The sequence below is a fragment of the Cavia porcellus genome, unplaced genomic scaffold (assembly GCF_034190915.1).
Source record: "Cavia porcellus strain 051 isolate PalLab524CR breed Dunkin Hartley unplaced genomic scaffold, mCavPor4.1 scaffold_17, whole genome shotgun sequence".
NCBI lineage: Eukaryota > Metazoa > Chordata > Mammalia > Rodentia > Caviidae > Cavia > Cavia porcellus.
This window is the reverse complement of record NW_026947500.1, coordinates 19,952,847-19,978,512: the sequence shown is the minus strand read 5'-3', so window position 1 is coordinate 19,978,512 and position 25,666 is coordinate 19,952,847. Positions and strand designations below refer to the sequence as shown.

At 37.5% G+C, this 25,666-nt stretch overlaps 1 protein-coding gene across 3 annotated transcripts in view; it reads left to right on the top strand.

Moving 5' to 3' along the window:
- LOC100725022 (contactin-associated protein-like 3) overlaps positions 1-25,666 on the top strand; it is a 233,507-nt gene that overhangs the window by 164,745 nt on the left and 43,096 nt on the right. For all 3 annotated transcript variants that reach the window (XM_063227348.1, XM_063227351.1, XM_063227350.1), the window contains 6 exons: positions 4,567-4,770; positions 5,398-5,579; positions 6,755-6,898; positions 10,665-10,926; positions 15,613-15,756; positions 24,750-24,921. In XM_063227348.1, the coding sequence (XP_063083418.1) occupies positions 4,567-4,770; positions 5,398-5,579; positions 6,755-6,898; positions 10,665-10,926; positions 15,613-15,756; positions 24,750-24,921 (1,108 nt within the window). The remainder of the gene's footprint in view (positions 1-4,566; positions 4,771-5,397; positions 5,580-6,754; positions 6,899-10,664; positions 10,927-15,612; positions 15,757-24,749; positions 24,922-25,666) is intronic.

Here is a 25,666-nt window from a genome sequence, read left to right as displayed (position 1 = left end):
AGGTGCTGCCCAGTATTGGAATGCAGGAGTGGTATGGGGCCAGCTTCTCACATCTGGCCCTTGCTCTGTGATGCTGCAGTTCTAACTCTCCTGTTCTCTATTAGCATCACAAGGAAGCCTTTTATACAGCACGCTGAAGCTTCACTCAGTCTGCACTTGGTGGGAGCCTTTGTGTATGTATTAAACCAGCCTCTTTTCTCTTCTGTTAACCCTGCTAAAGTAAGAAGACTGCTAGAAGTGTAACAAACACGACACACAGCATGGAAGTTGCACGGCAGAGCTCTCTACTAAGCTCATGATGTTCTCCCACTATTTGTGTACATCATCATCGTGTCTGAAATCACCATCAAATGGAACAGAACTAAAAATGTCTTGCATAAAACTGGAGAATAATCCAAATGGCAGACGAGATGGAAATGCCTCAGCTTCTTAGGCTTGGGTTAGCTTGCACTTTTGATCACACCCATTTACACCCCCCTCTTCTTTGCTAAACCATAGTGTTAGCCTTAAACAATATTAATTTTCTAAAACATCGGAATAATCTACCTTCCATGAAACAGTCAGTGTCTCTGATGTTATCATTTATAGTTTATTACTTAACCCCTATGGAACCCAATTCATTTCCTAACTCTGCTTCTGTTTTCTAATGTTAGCATTTCTGTAGGGCATTAGAGAGAGTCATTGCTGTCTTTTACCATGTTTCACCATGGACATGTTTTCTTCCTACCGTTGGTCATTTCCTTCCATCACTCTCGTTCTGTATCTATACCCATGCTCATGGTTGCAATGGCTCTGATGTCTGATAGGCTTTCTCTGATACTATGGTATGAGCTTGTCCTCCCATTACTCTGCAACTTCAAGTTTACTAACTTCAAAGTGGAATATTCTCTTTGATGAGGATTTTGCCATTAGCGTGATGCTCCCTCAGGAGGAGGTATCACTCCAAAACCTTGGGCTTCAGGTCAATGTTAGAAACATCAAAGCTCTGAGGACCAGTGGGATGTGCAGCTGCTGACGAACCTCCTGGCCCCTCTGGCTTTTGAAAACACACATTGTGGAGGGCGAGTGACTCTTGGCAAAACAAGTGCGGGCAGATAATGTTTCACCACTACTAACTAATATATCACCATTAGTAATTCAAGCCATTCTTTAGAAAGAGCTCAAGATTGTTCTCTCAGAAGAATTGCTTACTATTTGAGTGCATTAGTTGTGTCTATACTATAAGCAGTAATATGGTTTACATTAAGAAGGGAGATAGTTTTTAGTAGTTGCATTCCACTCCCCTATTTTTATTCAGGCACTGTGCTCATCGTGGGCTACGATGTGGCTCTGAGAAGTGCCTTTTTTCAGTTGTATTTTACCTACTTTCTTACATTTTTTGGTAACATATTTTTTAGCTCTACAAACCTGATGGATTTTCATGGTTTTCTTGCCTAGCACGTGGGCTTTCTCTTTCCATTTTTAGACCAGTCACCTGGACAGCAAAGGCTAGGGCAGAGATGGCCAGGTGCCCCTTTTGATACGCTGCATTCTATCCCTTGCAGGGTTTGCTGCCCTTAATGAGTGAACACCAACCTCATGCTTATGGTGGGCCTTTGGCCTCTTTCAGGCTCTTAGTAGGAGTCCTGTCCTCTTTCACGAGTTTTCAACAGCCCTCACACAGAGGCCCCTGACTTCTGAATCTGTATTCTCAAGCGGAGCTTCAACCCTGCCTCCCCCTTGGTGGGGCCTCTCTCCTGGTCCTGTGGGGATCTAAAAGTCAGCTGTATAAAACGGAATTGTCAGCCTCTCTTCCCTTCTGAAAACATGACGCATTTTCTATTGTCTTCTATCTCACAGAATGACACGTATGGCAACCTACAATCTCAAGTCTGATCCTCCTTTCTTTATACATGTTAATCTGTCCCTCACTCTCCCCAAGTGCAATAGTCTGAGGTGCCCCTCAGCCTGTACCAAATGGAACCCATCTAAATGAGCCAATTGTCCCCTGTCTCCACCTCTCTAGTCTTCACACCAAAGTCAGAGTGATTGCTGGAAAGATGCAAATTTTATTTTTCAGCATGCTGGCAGGGATACCTAAGATGCTGTAAATGCTACCCAGGGGCCTCAGACTGAATGCAGAATTCTCATGTTCTAATAGTTGCCTATGCCTTCTGCTTCCTCTGTCAGGAACAAGAAAGGAAACAAAACACATGTTCTTAAGTCAGCAATCGCCGGTCCTCAAGTTACCTGTCCTTGAGAGAGGCCACTCTGGCTCTCCAAGCCACCCACTGAATGACCAAATTATGCATTCTGCACTTCACAGTGCCTCCTCGCCTAATTTCCCTTCTCTCTAACTTCTCCCCTTCCCAACCTGGTGTCACCAAGATTACTAATACTGCTTTTCTGAAAACAGGAAATTGAGCCCAGGGTCTTCACATGCAGCAATATCCCCAGCCCTTTTTAATTTTTGTTTGGAGACAGGATCTTGCTGAGACACTAAACTTCCCAAACTGGGATTGATTTTGAGATCCTGCTGCTTTTGGGTCCCAGAACGCTGAGACTGCAGGCATGTACCACCACACCCAGTTTGGAAGTGCTTCTTATTTTAGTTCATTCTGTGTCTACTCATAAGCAATTATTCTACACATTGTATCTTCAGTTACCTTTTAAAACTGCAGGTCTGGCTGTACTACTTATGGATTATATAGTAAATGTACGTATAATTTAAAAACTATCAAACTTATTCTAAAGCAGTATACCCACTTTTACGTTAATTTCTTTATGTGTCTGTTTTCAATCTTCCACTGATTTTGATGTTCTCTTGTATTATTGATGAAACACACCTGCTATTTGATGGCCTGAATGTCTGACCTTTATGGTCATATCATAAGCCCCTGTCAGAGGGCTGAGAGAAGGTGGCGAAATTGTGGCTCTGACAAGCTGCAGCAGGAAGAGTGAAAACTGTGCTGTTAAAATTATGCTCTCTCAGCAAAGGTCCAAACAAGAAAAACGTGTGTCTTTATGAGTTAGGGCTCTAGGAACAGAGCCAGAAGGATATTTGGTATGTGTTGGTGCAGGAGTAGTATTTTAAAGAAGTCTCTGTGATTGTAGGGCCTGGAAAATCTGAAATCTGTGGGACAAGTCAGCAGATTCCCTGGAAACGCAGGGAAGAGTCGAGTTGCAGCTTGAGTTCAAAGACAGTCTGGAGGCAGAATTCCTTCTTCCCTTAAAGGCTCCAGCTTTTTGTCCTTCTAAGGCCTCTGTCAGTTGATTGGATGAGGGCCACCGGCATGGCGGAGGGTGATTGGCTGTGTGCAGCATCTACTGATGAAGCACCTGCTTGGCAACATCTAGATCAGTGCTTGACCACCAGCTGGACATGGTGGCCTAACCACTGAAATGTCATCATGTCATTTAGCATCTGCAAGTAACATTGCATGTCAGTTTGTTGAAAATATAGGCTCTTTACTCATGTCTGAAGGAATATTTAATAGCAATGGTGCATATGTGGTGTGTTTATACATGTGTATCTTTTACAGACAGACAAAATCTTTACAAGAGTGTTTATATTTGAAAGAATCAAGAAGAGTCAGAATTTACAAATGGGATTATATCAAATTAAAAAGCATCTGCACAGCAAAAGAAACAACCAATAAAGTGAAGAGATAGCCAGCAGAATGGGAAAAGATTTTGCTAGCTACAGTTTGGAAAGAAGACTAATATCCAGAATACATAAATGATTCAAAAATCGGGAACCCCAAAATAAAAACTCAATTATAAAACAGGTGACTGAGATGAATAACACTTCTCAGTAAAAGATGTACAAATGGGCAATAATTACATGAAAAACTATTCAACATTTCTGCCAGTAGCAAAATGCAAATTCAAATAACACTGAGGCTCTATCTTACCCAAGAAAAAATGGTTGTCTTTAAGAAGTTAAATAATAGCAAATTCTGGTGAGGCTGTGGAACTGCAAAAGAAACCCTTTTGCATTGCTGGTGGGAATGTAAATTAGTCCAGCCACTATGGGACTCAGTGGTCCACTATAGAGATTTCTTTAAAAACAACACAAAAAACAAAAAGAAAAATAAATTTTGCTCTACTCAGCTATTTCTCTTCTAGGTATCTTCCCAAAAGAGTTAATGATATCGTATTCCAGTGATCCATGCACAACCCTGTTATAGCTGCACAACTCAATAGCTGTATCTTGGAGACAGCCTATATGCCCATTGGCAGATGAATGGATGAAGAAGATGTGGTATTTATATGCAATAGAGTTATTACTTAACATAAGAAATACCTTAAAATGCAGAAATAATTAATAGAAATACAATCTTTGCCAGCTATTTAAAAAGTCAAGCAGAAAGAGAAGAAACAGACCACTATAAAGACGAAAGCCACTGGGAGTAGATTATTTAGTGTATCAACTTATGTTACTGATAGGAAAGATATTGTCCATTTTTCCCTCAGTGAACAGACTAGAAGTTTGTATGTGACTCTGAGTGTGTTGTGGTAGATAAGCTGTATGTTTTCAAAGTGCTATTGTATATTTAGTATTGATTTCAATATCCTTTTTTCTAGGATCTGAGGTGGTTTATTTTGATGGACAAAGTGTTTTGCTGCACAGATTTGATAAGGAATCCGTATCACCAATAAGAGATACTATAGCTCTGAAATTTAAAACCAGGCAGAGCAATGGAATTATACTCTACAGAGCGGGACCACATGGAAATAACTTTACATTAGAATTAATTAAAGGAAAACTTGTTTTTGTTCTTAATCCAGGTAAAAAGCATTTTTACTTTCATGCCAGTAGTTTAAAAAATCTGTTCGGATGAAAATACATATGTTGGTGCTTAATATTTTCAGTTAGGTAAAGGGACTGTGATTTACCACTCAAACTGGGACACCTTTGGAAGGTAAAAGAATACAAATAGTAACTCTGGCGATGGGTACAGAGCAGAATAGCCCAGAAAAATGTAGATGAAAGGGTGAGAGTCTTGGTAACAAACATGCAGCATGTGTTCACTCTTGTCTGGTGTATGCAAACAGCGTGTAGTTTGTCAAGGTTATTATGGATGCAGTATATATGATATATTATTGTGTGTCATCGTGCATATAAAGCTACTTCATTGTGAAATTATGAGAGGCTACTGATACTGATGTTCTAGCAAAAAAATACTTGCAATGTGAATGTCATGAATAATAATAAAATAAATCATTAAAATGATTTCAAAAGCTGTAGAAACAAATAAAAAGAAATACAATGTAAGATGTAAAGATGTGTGCAAGATGCAAAAATCAGGGGGCCGCCATAGGGATAGAAACATGGTCACAGAGTGTAGTGCTAATTTGACAAAGGGAAACAACGAATTTTAACAAAGCTAACTGTTTTTTTCTCTCTCTCTTGAGGCAATGCTCCTGTGCCCCCTACTGATGCTCCCATGAACCTCACCCTGGGCAGCCTGCTGGATGACCAGCACTGGCATTCTCTCCTCCTCGATATCCTTGGCGTACACGTCACTCTCACTTTGGACAAACACACTTATCATTTTCATGCAAAAGAATCCAGTTACATGGACCTTAATTTTGAGGTTAATATAGAGTGTATATTTTGAATGAAAAGCACTGCTTGAAAATTACTAATGCTATGAAACACCATTTCATGGTATGCCTAATACAGAATACTGAGTAATACATAATAATATGTATGTCCAGCTACCTCCAAACCATGCATTCCTTATAATAGGACAATTTATTGTTACAGGGCATCTTTTCCACATGAGAGGAAGTAAGCAGTGGTGCTACTAGTTTTAGAAAATTTTCTACAAATGCAGAGATGTCAAGGCAGAAAACATTATTAAATATATTGCATTTCCAATTCATCTAGTATTCCACATTTGTTGTTTGGTGATAAACAGATAGCTTGAGGATTTTGTTTTCTTGTTTCAGTGTAATCCTAATCATTGTAGGACTAGTTAATTTCATGCATTCCGGTAGGTTTATTAAACAACAGTTAAATCAAGTGCATCCATATAAATAATTTCTTAGCCTTTTAAAGAATTTGACATTGTTTTTCAGTGAGTTGTCAGTGGTCTTCTGAGCCACACTATTGAAGAACATCTATTCTGCCATTTCTTCCCAGGATACTTTTATGTGTATGAACAATAGGAGAAAACCAGGAAGGCTATGCTATGTGTCTGGTATAAATAATTTTAGTACCATGACATCTGCAGAAGACCCTGGTCCTATACTAGTTACCCATAATTTTATTGCCTCAATTATAACTGTAATAGCAGAAGATTTTACATACTGTAGTGCTTGGCACCTCACAGGCCTCAGGCCAAAATCAGTCTTTTGTTATTGTGTCTAAAGGCAACCTATTTTTTATTCTTTAGAAAACATTTTACTGGAACTCTTCCCCATTTAAAAAATATATTTTCTATGGCTGCTTTGGGTCCTACAGTTTCAGAGTTGTGTCACATAAGAGGGACCACAAGACTCACAAGCCAGAAATTTTGACCATGTGGCTATTTATTGACAAAGTTTGCTGACTCTTAAGTTTATATGCAAAAGATGGCACCCAAAATAAAGTTATCAAAAATGTCATAGTGATAGACACATCAGTCAAAACCAAATATTGAAGTGTAAGATAATGCAAAAGGATTTGTGACAAATATCTGGTTCTGTACCTGTTTGTCCTGAATGTTCTCACAATATGATCAGAAAATCACTGAACCATGTTATTCATGTCATTTTTCCTTTCCAGATCAGCTATGGAGGGATTCCAACTCCTCAAGGAGCACTGAGATTCTCAAGTAAAAACTTCCATGGATGTTTAGAAAATCTTTACTATAATGGAGTGGATATTATTGAATTGGCAAAAAAACACAATGCAGAAATCCTCACTATGGTAAGAAAACTTAAACGGAAGGAAGTAAAAAGTGGTGATTTTTTCATTTTTTGCATATAAAAATATTCTTAAGTATCCAATTAATACAGTGTTTAAAAATCAACTTTTACATTTTAAGTATTACCACTTAATATAATGATTTTATTACAAGTAAATATGCATTCCTTGTGTGTTATGATTATTTCATTTTAGTATGAAATAAAATAACATATTTGTATGGAAATTTGAAAACATATCTCATGTTTTGAGTGTTATGATTCTCAGGGAACAATTATTTTGCATTGAAAATTTCTAATGAAGTACTTACTGATTAATTGGAAATGCTTCCAGGTCAGTCAATAAATTTTTTATATTTAAAATTAAAAATACCCAAATTAGAGGTAAGTTCATGTTTATTGTCAGCAGGTCTTGGAAGCACATGATGGGAATATTTATTTGTGTGGCTTCAGAAATATTTTCTCTGTTGCAATGTGCTGCAGGGAGTTGGCTTTGGGACCGTAGGACCAAAACCTGAACATGTCTTTGGTTCTGGGCCAGCAGGCAAGAATCTACTGCATCTCTTGGTCACATGAAAAGGTGAAAAAGGGAGAATAATCATGAGGTCCAAGAATTTTGGTGGTGGGGAGGATGCATCTGAGGCCTACTATGAACACTACCATGCTAAGATAACACAAATAAAAAAATGCCCAGAGAAACACCAAAAGAAAGAGAGATCAGAAGGCTCCAAAGAGAGCAGGTACTTTTCGCAAGATTAAAAGTAAGTGAGAAGAAAAGAGGTAAATGCAACAGGCTTCTACCTAAAGTTCCTGCTCATGAGGAAATGGAAATATTTAAGTATTTTTTGAACATGAAGGGGAAAGAAGATGCTTGGTTTTAGAAGTCAGCTTCCTGGAGGTGCGTTTTGCAGAAACCATCCAAATACAAAGATTAGTTTGGCCATCGGGCACCTGTGTCAAGATTGTAATGTAACATCTTCTGAGCTTTTATTTGCCAGCCCTTGATGTTAAGAAGAAGCTCTCATGCCACGCTAACCTCTCTGGTGTTGTTGCCCGAAGTTCTGTCACTGAAGCAAAGTGACTCAGACCTTACCATACAAGGAGCTGGAACTATCTGAGGAAAGGGACACTAGTTCCATACAGCATTTCATATAATTCTGAATTGTCAATGGACTTATCATTGGAATTATTAATTGATTATAGCCAATTAAGAGAATCACAATTGTCTTGATGTCTCTGGAGTCCTGAATGAATATCATCCTGAAGAAAATGGTCTATTAATTACGTTGTATAAAATGTCTTAGCTTTAAACAAAAACTGACCAAAGAGAATTCCTTCCAAACTTTATATACACAGACATGTTAGCTGTAGGAATTGGATTCTGAGAGATGTTTCAGTTTTGTGTATTTTTCATAAAAATATAAAAACAATTGCTTCAAAATTTAAAAGGAAAATATTTTATCATTTAACATAATCAGTTGCTGGAATCAGCTTATTTGGCAACAGCCACTGCTCTGTGGCAAAAAGCTTTGCATCTTTGTTGGCGCTGGCAGATGCCATCGAAAAGATGAAGTCAAGTGACCCAGAGTGCCCTGAGCTCAGTGTATGAGACCCTGCTGCATCATGTGGTAAAACCAAAGAGGGGGCCGTGGACATCGTGCAATTTATTGGGAGATTACTCTCAGAACCATGATCTGGAGGTGGCAGCAAGATCAAGTGGACCTGTGGAGTTTGGATCAGAAGTAGCATTGTATACGTTGGTCAGGACAAGCAACTTCATCCAATCAAGAGTGCACTGAGTTTATTTTAAACTAATAGAAAAGAATCAGGAACCTAAACTGGTACCCAGTTTGGATAATAAGCTCCACTTACCACTCCAATGATTGTTTCTATTTATAGTTTTCTTTGCAACTATACAGGAAAGGCCAACTAGGGTTACTCTGGGGTAACCACTGAGATTATGAGCCAACATGGATGCAGTTGTGTCAAGTTGAATCTAATCAGGAAATCTGCAGCTAATAAAAAAAATCATGCAATAATCCACTGATTAAATTTAGACCATGGATTAGTGTCCTTACTTTTAAATTTTTTGTATTTAATTAATTATAGCAAATTTTTCTGACAAGTTATTTAACGTTCAGCAGAATTTTTTAAAAAGCCAAGAATGAATGTTCTGATTTTTATATATAGTAATACAGTGATGCATGGTACATATTTTTTTTAAAAATGAAAACTGAACCGTGTTAGTTCCTGAAGTATATTAGGACAGCATTTTTTAAAAATATAAATCTGTCTTTAGTTACTTTAATCCCCACATTAGTGATTCTTAAAGTTGGCTTTCTGTTGGAAATACCAAGGAGATTTAAAATATGCTGCTACTTGGATCCACTCCCAGAGATGGGATTTACTTGATCTCCTGGTGGATTTTATTTTTTTGTAATTTGTTTTTATTCTGAGTCTTATGCTTACTGAAGCAAGCACACACTCTACCACTGAGACATATTTCCAACCCTGATTGGGTTTTTTAACCTTCTGGTGAATCAGTCATTCAACAAAGAGAACTACTGCCCTCGATTACCCATTTTGCTTGACAGTGTTTTCTTTTCTCTAAAATTATATGGTTTATTAACAAAAATAGTTCAGAGAAAATTTCAATTAGAATTGGAATTGCTGGAGATTTTTTCCCTGGAGCCAATATTCATATGTATAAATAAATACCCCAAAATTGTTCCTTCCACCACCCAAGATAAGAAAAATACATTGGAAAAAACAGTAAGATGGGACTTGCTTTGCCAGATACTAAAACATCCTGTGTTGAGGATTGGCATGGTGGTGGACGGAACTCAGTCAAACCAAGTGGGGACCCCAGGAAGATCTGTCTATACACAAAATATCAGGGACAAGGTGTATGGTTTGGTTTGGGAGAAAAGAGATGAATTAGCTCATAAACTCTGCTGGAACAAAGTATTGTCTGTAAGGTAATAAATAAGCCTGGATAATAACTTTATGTACACTAAGAACTAGATTTGAGGAGGATGAGAGAAAAATGATAACGATTCTCAGAAGAAAGTCTGGGCAATTATGTTATAATCTAATGGTGTATGAAACTTTCCATTAAAAAAATTTAAAACTCAGCAGCTATGTAAGAAAAATACAGACATGATTGACTTTATAAAAAATTAATAATGTTTTCATGCTAAAAGTATCATTAAAAACTTCATATGTAACTATTAGATATGATAAGACATTTTTGGAACACCGTAAAAATATAATTTTCCAGAGGCTAGATAACATGACCTATATAAATACTAAATAATCCTGTGTCAGATGTCTGACTGATTAGTTAATTAGTGAGGGAATCAGCAAAATAATGAAGCTGGCACAACGAAGAGGTGAAGGAATGCTGGACAGTTAGGAGAGAAGTCGGAAGGGACGGAAATGTGCGGGTCATTACTGTATCCCTCGCTCTAGCAGAGGGCCCGGCAAATATCTGACACAGAGTGAGCGCTTGTTAGACTACATTATATTACGATTTCTGTGCTAATTCTGAGATAGAGGAAAGTGGAGAATTTCACAAGAAAGCACCTGAAGTAACTTTGCCCAGTCATGAACATGTTTTTGTTGCAAGATAAATTTCATTGACTTTAAAGTGTAGACTATACGTTCCTGGATTGAAAAATGTAAATCTTGGCAAAATCAGGCTTTAATTGAACAGAATCGCTACTCTGACGCTTTTTGATATGCTCCTTTTTTTTGCTTTTAATTTACAGGGAAATGTGTCCTTCTCATGTCCACAACCAGAGATTGTCCCCGTGACTTTCCTGAGCGCCAGGAGTCATCTGGATCTGCCAGGCAGCCCTGGGGAGGACAGAATATCTGTCAGTTTTCAGTTTCAGACGTGGAATAAGGCAGGCCAGCTGCTTTCCAGTGAATTTTGGCATGGCTCTGGAAGTTTTGTCCTCTTTCTTAAGGATGGAAAACTTAAACTGAGTCTCTTCCAGCCAGGACAGTCCTCAAGGACCATCACAGCAGGTAACGTGTGTGTTCCTGCGACCTTACCAACAACTGGAAAGAGACCTAGCGCTGAAGGTCAGCAAGCACAGTAATGAGCTACCCGATGCCTGATTTGGCACCTGGAACTGAATTTCAATTTCCTTTTAGGTGACTCCAGGCTGTTTATTTGGGACACATTACCCATCACTACAGTGATCTTTAACCTACAATGGTCATGTAGAAGAAATGAGAAAGGCACATTTCTGCAGATAAAAATTCTCAGTATACACAAATGTAGGTAACATGCTCAAGCTCCGTTTCCTGACAAATGTCTACTTTACCTCCATCCCAAAGAAACTGAGAGGGAGCCTCATGAAACACACAAACGCAGAGACATCTACCTGTCTTCTCTATTTTTCTCATCCTCTCCATTCTCCATCCATTCTCTCTTCTCTCTTGTTCTCTGGAGAAATATTCTACACCAGGAAGGCAGTTGATGTCAGTATATACTCAGAGTTGTTCTTTTGTTGATGGCTGATTCATTTTTTATGATAGCCTGGAACTGGAGAAGAATCTTAGCTCCTGCACTTACTGCTCTTCTGAAGAAAAATCCCTGAATGCCCTAAGCCTCAGCTGGTTCTGCTTGTGAAATGGTAAACCTCAGGTGTTTACTCAGAGCAACAGGAAGAAAATCTGATTTATTAGCATGGCACACCCCTCAACAAACCCTCCCTTGTCCCCATCTTCTATCAAGGGCCAGTGATTGCTGAGAACATGCTTGACTTGATAGATTAGGTGTTCAGTCCTCCTAAGACAAATCTACCCAAAGATGCAGACTGATGTTCTGAGTGTTATGGAAAAATGTAATTACAGAGCTGATTGAATTTTCTTAATTGGATTTGCAAATATAAGACAAGATCTGAGTTCTAAATCAGCATCTTGCCTAAATAAGCATCTGAACCAGATGGGAGGGAAAGTTTAAGAAAAAAGAAAGGGCAGAAGAAGAGACAGATGTCTTTCTTGATACTAGGTAGCTATCATACCTAAAAAGATAATGTTTTTGGCCAGAGACGTACTTGACTAGACTGTTATTGAATATTGCTTTTGAAAGTAGGATGTTTAGATATATGAAGAAAGAATTTATTTAGATTGTGGGACCTTATTTTAATATTTCTGGAATAATCCAGCAAGCCCAGATGTTAAAATCTGTATCTCTTCACCTCGGAACCCAGGTAAAGATGGAAGATAAAAAAGAGATATTTAGAAGGATATATATTTTATTCTTTATCTTTTAAAAATGAAAACTTATTTTTGGTTTCTTCATGAATATTATTTTTCCCCAGGTAATTATAAAATTGTGAGTCATGCAATATACAGAGTGAACATTTGTCAAAGATTTCATTTAACTCATTAATTAATAAACCAGTATTAAGGGAATAAAGAGGAAAATCAATTTCCAACTTAGTGAATCATCTTCACAAGGTGGAAAAGAATGAAATAATGTTTTTATTAAAAAAGCATTAAGCCAGACTGTGCTCATAAAGAATGCAAGGCAGAGACCACTCCACAGGCTGTTGTGAAACCAACAAGGCTTATAGTTTAATACCTGGGTGCAGGCAGACCAAGGGAGAAAAGGGCATCTGTAGGGACAAAGAGAAGTGGCCCCTTTTTATAGAGACTGAAGGCAGGCAGGGGACCTTAGGTGGGCAGATGTTAATAAGCATCTGTGGTCAGAGTTCTCTGGCTGTCTCGCACCTCCGTGGACAGAGTCCTTGAGGCATCTGGTGTAAATTTTTGGGTATCTCCAGATGTTGGGGGTACTGCAAGATTTCTTGTCCTACATGTCTTACAATATCCTATGTTTGCCAAAGACAGCCTCGTGCTGAGTTGTGTCCCCACTGAAAATGATGCCTCTGTTGGCAAACAGATTGGGTGCTGGGAGAATCTTGTCTGATTTGAGTCTTACAGTGCTGAGCACATCAGGTGTTTGCTAATGAGGCCACAAAGACAGAGAGAAAGCTCGTCTTTTATGTAGCCATACAGAATTGATTACATGCATGCCCTCAAGATGAAAGTTAATTTGTCTACTAGTAAGAAGGCATCTAGAAGAGGGTATTCTGCCCTAAATTTACTTGGTAATTGGGGAGGCTATTTGTAGTAACTGTCTCTAAAAAATACTAAACTGAACTGAACTGAACTAAAATCCCCCCGTGTCTTGATTACAAGTTGGAGCCAGCACCGGAGTTGAACATCCACAGAGACAGGCACACTCTTCAAAGGAAACGTCCCTGGGTTGTAGAACAAGAAAGAGGTTAAATAAACTTCTTACAAAGATTTTACAAAGTTATTTTAAAATTAGATGTTTTGAAAAGATTTATATGCATCTAAAGAGGCAGAGAAAAAATTTACAATTGCAAGTTTTCTAAAGGAAATTTTTCAAGAAAAGAAAAGCAAGGATGAGAGAAAGTCTATCACTAAGGATAGTGTTTTGTTTTCATATTTGCTTTTTAAATTTATATAAAGCCAGGTTAAAAAATAAGTCCAGCCAGTTAAGGAAAGAACTCTAAGAACTATGCATATATAATCAAAGAAGATACTGAAATGAAATGAAAATAAATTCAAACCTAGCAAAACTTGTCAGTATCCACATGCAGAAGGAAATCAATAGTTCTTTTCCTGTTCAGAGAGCATAAATCTATAGAGAAACATAATTTACATCACTTTTTTCTGCAAGTTAATTTCTATCTATACACAATTGTAAAATAACCTAGTCAAAGATAAGGTTTATAGGCTTACGAAGTCAGATTTGTGCATCCATTGGAAAGATACTTGGTAATCTCTTTTGTTGGTTTCAAAGACTGTCCACTTTTTTCCTGCAGTAATTAAACTGTATTGCTAATGTTTTGCAGATATTCCAGATGCAATGAACTACTGAACAAGCATTTTCCCCAGTGCTAGTTTGCACAACACCTAGAATTAAATAAAAGTTCCAAAACAGTATTGACATTTTGCTTTAGCTCAATAGCTTTGTGAGAGTGATCTTTTTCCTCTGAATTTAAAATACTGTCATTCTTAACCACATTACCTTTCTATGAAAACATGATTAAATACTGTCTAGGTTCTAGACAATTAATTAATTTAATAAAAGGTTATTAAAGTGTTTATAGGTGTACTGTATCTGATTTCTTTGGGTATAAGCTATAGCCAATGGCCAGTTATAACCTCAAAAAAAAAAAAAAAAGAAAACTTATTTGGATGTATAGTGATATTTAAAAATCACCTATATAAAGATATACTTTCATATGTCAAACTTTTTTAAATTTTATTTTAAAGAGATTAAGAGAAAAGAGGACATAACAAAGCAGATCAGAACAGAACAATTTAAGCAACACACTATTTCACCCAAGACAACCCGATATAATAGTAGCTACCATAATGTCTTGTCAAACATTTTTAATGAGGATACAAATAAGAATTTTGCAATTATAAAAAGAACATGTCAAAGATTTTATTTAACTCATCACTTAATGACGGAACAAGTAATATATTACATAATATTCAAAGGAAAATTCAGAGAATCTCAGAAAAGTAAGCAGTAAACTGGTGTAAATTTACACATAATGTAAAACAAGTTTAATCCCTGGGTGGGGTTAAGGGAGGCAGAAGGGGAGAAAATATCTTTTCGGTTATATTCCCACCAATCAAAATTCACTCAATGTCTGTGGACAATGATGATTTGCAGGCTTCGACTTTTCTATAATTTACAGAGTGGTAAAACAACTCAGAGAGGGTGAAAGATACAGAGGCCCGTGGAATCATACAATCCCAGCACTGTGTTCAACAATGTATATAAGTATACCTCTAGTTATTTCCCAAGAATTTAAAATCAAATATTAAATAATGATTTTTAAAAATATACAATTTACCTATAATCATAATGTACCTATAATCATATACCTATAATCATAACATACCTATAATCCTAATGAAGATTCAGAGAATGAACGTGAAAATTAACTCATTGATAACGAAGCAACCAGTAAGATGTTAAAAAGGAGATGTTTTAAAGATGTTCAAAGGAGAATTCATAGTACCACACATATTGGTAGATAGTGCCAAAGTAAATTTATTAACAGATATGAAATGAAGCTATCAGCAAATACATAAATCTCATAGGCACAGTAAATTGCATTTCTATGGGAAAAATTTTGCATCAGTGTTGGTTTTCTGTGATTTACAGAGCTGTGAAATAGCTCAGACAGTAAATGTGTGTTTACCTGAATAGGTGATCACATGGACAATTGGTGATTATTCCCCCTTTAAAAGCCTTTCACAAGTATTCGTGGCTCAACTTTACCCTCTTCATTCTTTGAAAATGTTTCTTTTTATTAGGTGTAGTGAAGTACATTATATATTTGAAGACTAAACTAAACCGTACTTTGTAATCCCATTGGTAAAGATTTTTGACGTGTATATTTGTTAATTGAATTTTAGATGCTACTTAAAATAATTTTCACACTCCAAATTCTTTAGAAGGAGTGATATTTTCAGTATATGTTATTACTATAATAAATGAAATCTTTTCACTAAAGAAAAGTAATTTTTCCCTGTGTTGTATAAACCCACCAATACTCTTTTGACTTATACAGTGTTCTGAAAAGTTATTTTCAAGTTTTCGAGAAGTTCGTAAGTAGAGTTGTCCTTGATGAATGTTCTTGCCTACAGGTGCTGGACTCCATGATGGGCAGTGGCATTCTGTGTCCTTCTCTGTTAACTCGAGCCACGTGAGTGTGGCAGTGGATGGCGAGGCAGCTGGGCAGCCCCTGGGGACCATGCTGATTGTGTCAGGTGGTGCCTATCATTTCGGAGGTGAGTGGGGGCAACTTCATAAACACATGTGATAAGCATTTAAGCTCCAGGAATAATAACTTCTCCGGAACTGTTAGCAATGAGACATTTTAGCCTGTGATATTCTGTTATAGCAGACTGAACTAAGACCACAGATAGGGCTAAAAAAGTAGAAATGGTTGGTTTTTTTTATGGAAGAAAGGTAAAACAAAATTTCATAATAAAATAATGAGAAAATGGCCATAGTTAATACATTACATGTTGTTATATTTAAAATAGTTGCTCAGGGTACAAGGTATAGGCATAAAATTTTCTCCAATTGATACTAGCACAAACCTTCCTTTTTACTGAACTAAGACTAAGAGACACTAATAGTTATAACTGACTTGCATTTTTTTTTGACTGGGAAGAAAATTTGTCAGTTTTCTTAGAAAAAGCACCAAACAACATTAATAATAATAACAAAACCTTGGCATGGAGTTTAGAATGTTTCTGTGAGACACTTTGGGAGTCCAAAGTGGGGTTTATGTACCTGGGAAAAATTAAACATCCATGAGAGGAAGCACATGACAGAGCATGGGTGCTGAAGTGCATTCTTACCCCTCCGCATCGCCACATGTGGGAGAGAACAAATTTTCAGTATACAGGAAGTCCCATGACGCATTTCCCTACAGAGTCACTTTTCACTCTGTGCTTAGCGAAAACCTCAATACTCACGTGTCACTATGTAATTCAACGACGGATAATTTTTGTTGGAAATCATACCCTAAGGACATGTGTGTGTGGCTTAGGGTGGAACCCAGGGCCTCATGCATGGTAGTCAGGTGCTCTAACATTGAGCTTTATCCCCAATTCAGCTTTCTTTTTGAATATATTGGAAAATTGTATATAAACAGAAATAATCTTAAAGATATTCTTAAAATATTCTATACATTGCCTTCTGCCTCATCATCATTTGTGGTGTTTTTCATAGAATATGTGCATTTCCAAGTATAGGCCCTCACGTATCCGAAGGCTTCCCTGCACGGTTGGTTCTCTGGTGGGCAGTGTGTATTTCCATTGTTAAAGCAAACTAAAATACCCTTACAAATCCCTGAGCTAAGACAGTTATGTCTCACAAGTGAACCTCACCTTGCTTGATTTACAAACGGAAGTTGAGCTTGAGCTGTTTTTTATGAATGACTACATTAAAGAAAAATCAAACTTGGCTCCCACCTAACTTACAGAACTGGGGAATTTCCAGCAGAACACACCTCATATGGCAATTATATAACTAAAGGTAAACAATTGCATAGTTTTCTTTGTCTTGTTTTTGGCTTATTTCTTTCTTGCTTTACTCTCTGCCCCATAAACCCCAGCTCCTTCCATTCGCTTGCTGGAGCCCTCATACCGGGTCTCACTGGACAGCCTCATCCATGCATCATGGTTTGCTCGAGGAAACTCTTCCAATCCTACTGTGTCTCCACTTGCTTTTTAATAACTGTACACTTGTATCTCCAGTTAGATGCCGTCCTCCACTAGCAGACCAAAGTAAAACTGAAGAGATTTAAGATTTTAAGGAGTCGATTTATTATGAATGAATGACAATGGGTGGGGGGAGAGAGAGAGAATAAGTATAACTTAGCACACCGACTGTTTCCACTTTAGGAATAATAACTTTTCCAAAACCATTAGTGACCTGGGAAATTTTATGTGCTGAAGCTGATACTGAATTAAGGATTTCTGTATCTGCCCTCAGCATAGGCGATACTAACAAACAGTTCTCTTTACTGAAATTTTTCTAAACCAAGTGCAGAAGAACAGTAATCTGAGCAGGGATGTTCTTTACTAGAACAAGGGCTAAAATCTGTGTGATGGAGAAGCATGATGTGATGGGATCCACACAGCTTTGTTCTCACAACTCCTCGCCTACGTGGAAGAGATGCAGGAAGAAACTGAATAGACAAGAGGAAATGTGGAACATGGTACTTGTGAAGAATGTTTGTTAACATACATTCCCATTTCTTTGAGAAAAATATTTGAGCATGTCTCTAAACACATGTTATGGTAGGCAAGATGACTCTGAAAGATGTCCTAATCCCTGGAGCCTGGAACCTGGAACCTTTGAATAAAGAGCTTTTCAGTATAACGAAGGTCACAGGCATTAGCATGGGCTGAAGACCCTGAATTATTGGGCTGAGTCCATTGTAAATATACAAGCATTTACAAGATTTGACTCTTGCTGGAAGCAGAAAAGACACAAGAGAGGAGTGATGGGATGCAACTGAAAAGATTAGCAGCAGACAAGTGTCTTCACTAGAAGATGGACCAGGCAGTGGGCCCAGCCTAAAGCGCTTGAGCAGGGCTTCATTCCCGCTAGCACGAGGAACTGAATTCTCCAAATCCCTGGACGCTCCTGGAAGCTTATTTCCCCCCAGACCTTCCTTAGAAGCCCAGACTGGCTGTCACCTTGATTTTGCCCTGTCAGAGTCTAACAGAATAATGGATCCTGTCCTCCTTCATTTCTAAGCTGAGATGATGAATGACATTGTTCGATGCCTCTGGGTTGGTAGTAGTTTGTTACAGCAGCAATAATAACATACATACAGTCCAAACTCCATCCACATTTTCATTTACCTACATCCTTATTCAGTTCAAAACACTGGCCTATGGCCAAGCAAAAAAGGTTTTCGCAAACACACCCTAAGAATATGTTGAAAATTATCTACAAATATTCAAGGAAGCTGGTTTCAACAAAAATACAAAATTCCAGAAGCAGTTTTTAGTGTTGTCTTTGTTTAAATGACATGTGGTCTCAGAGCTAATGTAGCACACATGATCATGAACCATATACCAAGCAAAGGGGTCGAAATAAGGCTGGCCAACCATACATACATGCATATGCTGTGGACTCCACAGTTGCTGTTCCCAAAGTATGAGGAGTATCAAGAACCTGTTGGAAATAGGAATATGGCAAAGACCACCTAAATATGCTTGTGCACAGGCATTAGTGTAGTTGCTTCAGAGATGAATTATTTCCCTTAAAACTCATATATACTTCAGACTGTGAGATTATTGGTGAGGCTGTGGAGAAAGTTATACTCTGTTGGTAGGATATAAATTAGTACAGTCTTTCTGAAAAACAATATGGCAGTTCCTCAAAGAAAACAAAACAAAATTAAGAATAGAACTACCAGGCAGCAATCCCCTGCGTGGTACAAAACCCCAAGAAAATAAAATTAGCATATCTGAGAGACACTGGTGCTCCCGTGTTCATTATAGTACTCTTCATGGAAGCCAGACATGAAATCAGCCTAAAAGTCCATCGGCCTATGATCAGGTAGGGAAAACGTGATGGGTGTGTAACAAAGAACTATTCAGCCACAAAAGCATAAATTCCATCCTTTGCCAGGGCGTGGACAAACCTGGAAGACATCAAGCTAAGTGAACACACTAACACAAAGACAGAAGTACCACATGAGTTCACTCACATGTGGAATCTAAAAAAGTGGACCTCATAGAAGTCGAGAGTGGGATAACTGTTACAGAGGCTGGAGAGAGTGGGGTGATGTGGGGAGAGGTTGGTCAAGGGGTGCCAGGTAGATGGGAGGAGCAGTCCTGTGCTCCCTGGCACAGAGGTGAGTATACCTAACAGTAGTATATTGTATTGCTCTAAGTTTTTAGCACAGAGGATTTTAAGTAAACTCCTATAAGAAAATGGTTAAAGTTTAAGGTGAAAGTTATGCTCTGTACTCTGAGTTTATCATTATCCAATGTATCAACACCACACATAGTACTGCATAAGTATATACCAATATTATATGTCAATCAAACATTAATTTTAAATTTTCTAAACTAAAAAAAATGAGGCCATTATGGCTCCCACCAATATTACTGGTATCCCTAAAGAAGGAAAGTAGGGTCACAGAAGCAGAGGGAAGACACCGGGGAGGTGCAGAGAGAGACACCATGTGAAGCCGGGGAAGCAGCTTCTCCTGCAGGTCAGAGCCCTCCTAGACACCCCCTTCCTCCAGCGCACTGTTGTGTAGAGTTGAGAGATCCCCCACCGGGGCCTGAGTCAGACCCAGGCCCTGCCAATCTGCTGCTCCCACCCTACCAACCATCCCCTTATTTTGAAATTTTTATTTTAAACTATATAATTAATAAAAATTCTATTTTAAGATGTACAGTGTGCTTCTTTGATATGGATATACATTGTGTGCTAATACCATAGCCAACTTAATGAAGACATTTATCAGACCACACACTGATGCCTTGGAGATGGTAGAAAGTGGGGATCCTTAAAATCTCTTTTCTCAAATTTCAAGCAAATAATACAGCGTCATTAACTATAGTTACCATGCCGATCCCTTTGTTTTTAATGGGGATGATGAGGAAAAATTGTTGAACTGTGAAGAGAAACACAAGTCTACGAGGTCATGCAGAAGGGCTGATTTGAAGCAGGCCATGGTCTAGTTCACTTCTTTCCATCATGTGACCATATGGAATAATCACAATGCTGACTGATCCCCCTTTTATTTCCTGCTTTTATAGCACTGTACAGGTGCTCCCCAGAGCACTGCCCTCCCGACCAAGGCCTTGTTCTGCGCAGTAGTTTAACCCAATCAATTATCACAACTTCCCTTTTTTGCCAACGTGTAATGTAGTGGAACATTTCAGTAAATCAGCAAATCAGCTTTTTCTGAATAATATACACAGGCTGTGATGAACTCACTGACAGAACACAACTGGGAAGCATTACAGTCCTGGAGAGGGAGCACAGAAAAGGGAGACGGCAGAGGAAGTGATCCCTGGGGTGTCCACATGTGAAGTTCTTAGTCCTACAATTAACAGTAAACATGCAAAAGATGCATCCTGTTCCCTGGACCTGCCAGTCACCCAAAGAAACCTTTCACACAGCCAGTGTTAACATGGAGGAGAAAGTCACTATCCAAAGCTCTAATGCTCTCTCCTCTTGTTCTGAGGAATGTCCATCTGACCAAAGATTTAGGATGTTTGCTATATGGGATAAGTTTTATGGCAATCTAAGGGACAAATTATTTTGCAAACCAGTGTATCATGTGCAAGGGTTATTATTTCAACAGCAAAGATTTAGGAAGCACTGAGACAAAAAAACTATTTGTCAGTTGAGGAATATAATATGACGATATTTAGCCTAACAGTCTGCATGCAAGGTTGGATAATGCCCAGTTATTCCAGAGCACATTTCTGTAAATCCATACATGCTAATGCAATAAATCCAGTTATTTTTATTCATATTTTAATTTTATTCATTTTTACTGTGAAATACATTATATATATTTTTAGAAAATATTACTATTCTCGTTCAAAGAAATGTATGTATTCCATTGTATGAGTATATTTTATTGGCTCTAGAATCCAATTCTACTATTGTTAGGTAATTTTCTTTCTGTATTTCTTTTGACAAAGTTAGTACTAAGAAATTTACTTTTATAATTATGCTTGAATGTGTTGGATGAGTTTGGCATTTTCCTTGTGCATGTCTATTTATTGAAGTTGCCCAATTGTGAAGTACACTTAGGAAAACGGTGGGTCTAAGCATCATTTTTGGCAGCATAAGGCAGTTGTTAAAGGAACTGATGCACAGGAGCCACAAACAGATAATTTCTTCATGTAGGAGCAGCCTGCAGTGCAGTTGGTGCTCTGAATTCCTCTGACTGAGCTGAGCATCACACTGAGAGAAACCTTCAGCACCTGTTCTCTGAAATAGGACTAGGGATTAATAACATAGGATAAAAGAGAATTAATGAAAAACACATAGTGTTGTTCAGTTAGTCATAAGAATTAGTCATTCTTTAATAATTAATGTCTTGGGGGCTGGAGGTTTAGCTCAGTGGCATAAGCGCCTGCCTTGGAAGCAGGCAGTCATGAGTTCGATCCCCAGTACCGATAAAAAGGAAAAAGACAAAAAAAAAATTATTAATGTCTTAAAAGTTAAAAAAAGACCACAAAATTGTATCCCCCAAACTTACAAAAAGTTGTGAAATAAATATAAACAAACTTTCTCTTAAAAAAGCAAATAAAATTTTTCTGAAACTGTATTTCATAATATAAAATTAAATTATTCAATATGTCATCTTTGGCATTATTCCCTTATGAAATGAGATGTTTCTTTCAGATTTATAAATTAGAATTAATATGTATTTAGACTGGACATAGACTATAGCCAATAGCTTTTTATACAGGCCTACCCCAAGAGTTGTTTCATATTTTCAAAAAGTTGCAAAAAAATTTCAACAGTGATCATATTATTATCCACAGAGACTTCAGCATTTGCTATCTGGTTTTCTATGGAAAATATTTGCAGATCTTTGATTTAGATAAATATTCTATGATTTTATTTTATAACAATCTTCAAGCAGAAAGTCATTTTATAATTATTATTTTCTCATTCCTTAATGATAACATTTTTGTTTTTTTCTTATTCATTGGGCAGAATATAAATCAATATTCCATGATTAGGGTAATGTAGTATAGCTCAGTAGAGAGCGCTAGTTTTCTATGCAATTGGATTCATGCACATACAACAGTGCATAATTCATATTAATGCCATGCTCTTGCTCATAACTCTTATAAAAGTATTCCTCTTCTAAAAAGCCCACACAATCAAAAGAAATTGTGCAGAAGCGTTGCAGTTTTTATCTTAGGTGAAGCTAGATGATCAGTGAGACCTAATATTTAATTTATAGTGGAAACAGCCAAGCCTGCTTTAATTTTTTAATCATGGAAAATTCTTTCCTGTTAATTTTTATAATTTATCTTTACAAACCTTAATAGTGTGTTGGTTTGTATTACTTTTTGTGTTCTTCACATTAGAATGTAATCTTTGGCTATATATTGACTAAAACAATCTAAAGAAATTGTCACTAGAAAAGCCAGTCTAAATATTTGCATCCAATCAGAATAAAAGATTATTCTCAAATACAGATATATTATGACACACAAAAAATGCAGAAAAGATATTTAACATACATTAGATGCATATGAAAATCCAGCTACATTTTGAAAGTAATGTTTTTCATGTTTCCTAAATTCAGCCTCTCCTAAATGAAAGACTGGCTATGATAAGTCACTTTATCTTCACCCCTTTTAAATTTTTAAAGATTTTGGTTAGAACATGTTTGCAGGACAAAATCATTGCATTCATCAAGAGGAGCTGGTACCTGTCCACATCCTAATTCTCTCTGCTTTCCCACTGTGCTCCCTCCATCTCTATCCCGGTCTCATTTGCAAAGGATTGATTTCACTGTTTCCTATTGCCTATCTTTTATTTTGCTTTTTAGTTTATTTAGACTGTGCTTCTTTTGTAAGAGAAACCATGGGTTGTTTAAGTGTTTGTGTCTGATTTATTTCACTTAGCAATATGATCTCAAGGTACATGTTTTTTGCAAGTGCATAAATTTATCCTTCTTCATGGCACAATCACACGTGTATGTAAATATGACATTTTCTTTATCCATTCATCTGTTGATGGATGTATTATCCTCTTCTGAGATTTAGTTATTGTGAGTTGTGCTGATATAAATATAGAGATGCTTGCATCACTGTAATAGGATGTCTTTTAACTCTTTCAGGAAGATAACTAGAAGGGGAATAGCTGGGAGAAGTGAAATTCCTTTTTTTAGTGTTTTGAGGAATCTATCTCCATGTTGATGTCTTTAGCGGTTTAATGAGTTTACACTCCTGCCAACAGTGGAGAAGGGTTCCTTTTCCCCTGCAGCCTCACCAGCATTTTTATTGTTTGAGTTCTTGATGACAGCCATTCTTTTCAGAGTAAGATGGAATCTCAGTGTTATTTTAACTTACATTTCTCTCATGGCAAGAGATGTTGAAGATATTTTTCATGTATTTATCCATCACTTGTAATTTTGAGGGATGTCTATTCATTTCAGTTGCCTATTTATTGATTGGGTCTTTTATTTGGGAGGGTCTGTTTTTTTTTTTTTTTTGAGCTTTTAAAATGTATTTTAGATATTAGTCCTCTGAGTAGTAGCTAGTAATTTTTTTTTCCTATTCTGTAGGTTATCTTTTCACTCCGTTGGTTTTTCCTTTGTTGTATGAGGTTTTTAATTTGATATAACCCCATTTATCAGTTCTTGATATTATCCCTTGTGCAACTGAGGTTTTGTTCAGAAAGTCCTTGCTTATGTCTGTCTTTAAGAGCTTCACCTATTTTATTCTCCAGAAGATTGTTTCTGTTTTAATATTTAGGTCTTTGATCCATTTTTTAAAATTTTAGTACATGTGAGAGACATGGGTCTAGACTCAATCTTCTGCTTATGGAGAACCAGTTTTCCCAGTACTGCTGGTTTAGGAAGCCGTCTGCCGTCTTGCCTGTAGTGTATGTTTCTGACCCTTTTATCAAATAGCAGATGGCTGAATGTGCCTAGGGTTGTTTCTGAATCCTCTGTTCTGTCCCACTGATTCAAATGTACCATGCTGGGGTTTTTTTTTGTTTGTTTTTTTATGGGTACTGGGGATCGAACTCACAACCGCCTGCTTGCAAGGCAGGTGCTTATGCCGCTGAGCTAAATCCCCAGCCCCACCATGCTGTTTTATATCACGTAGCTTTGAAAGCTGATCTACCTGCATTTTAATTTCCCTCATATATAATGGTAGCACTTTTTAAGATACTATTGTAAGTGGTCCAACTTTTCTCCACTTGGATGTGCCACAGTTCCTTTCACAGGAATCTCAGATCTTAATCTCTCCATTTAAAACATCTCTGAGTTCCAAGCATTGTCTAACATGTATCCTTATTACCGTCTAGCGAGTGACATAGTTGGATCACATCATGTCAACCCTTATTCCCGGCCTGGAGATGCATCTCAGGGGCACAGCGCCTGCCTAGCAAGCTCAAGGCCCTGCATTCAATTCCCAGTACAAAAAAAAAAAAAAAAATTCAAGAAACCGTAAATAAGGAGAAGCAACATCTTAGTTTAATAAATATTGCATTGCACATTCTGTTTTTTTCCACGTGTCTCCACATTCAGGCTGTCCCAACAGCAGCGCAGGCCGGGGCTGTGAAAGTCTCCTGGGAGCCTTGCAGGGCTGCCTGAGGCTCATCTCCATCAGCCGCAGAGCGGTAGATCTCATCTCGGTGCAGCAGGGGGCGCTGGGAAGTTTCAGCGACCTCCAGATCGACTCCTGTGGCATCGTGGACAGGTAAGAGCCATCTGGGTTCGATTTAGCATGTCTGCCTTCAAAACTAAAAAGTATACAGAGAAAAAAAATTGCATTGTCCAATAAAAAATAAATTTAAAAATCTAGACAGCTAGCTCAGTACAAAGGTCCTGGCTCAACCCCGGTAGCCCCCACATTACAGTCTCTCTTTCACTCTGTTATCTTTCTTCAGGGAATGAAATAGTCATATTTACAGTGAGTTTTTGAAAACTACATCTTTAGTTGTATAAAGAACATTTTTTGAACTATATTTTATGGCAGTATTTTTTAAGAATTTTAACTTAAAATGGTCCCAGTTTCGAGGTTCACTGTTACTGAGCCAGGCTTTGCCAGCATGCTTCTACAGTTGGGTGACCTTTGGGGTACAGGGGAGTTGCATAAATTCCTCTTCTTTTAATCTGCAGCAGCAGCAGCAGCAGCCCCAAATACCATCTCTTCTGCAGGGCAAGTAAGAAGTAATCTCTTTCCAGAAAAGCATAAACCACAGAGACTGATGAGGATATGGGCACTATGACAGAAGAAAAACATTTTAATGTTTTAAAATTAAATATTATAAACACAGTTTATGATATCAGTTGTGCTTTATCTCTCTAATGATTCTGGCTGAAAATAATCACTTGATTATTCCTGGGAGAACAGTATTTCCTTAGTGCTTTTCTCCTGAGATCTTCTGTCAGCAGATAAATAATGCATATATATATCTGTGCTTATAAGCCTATACAATTTT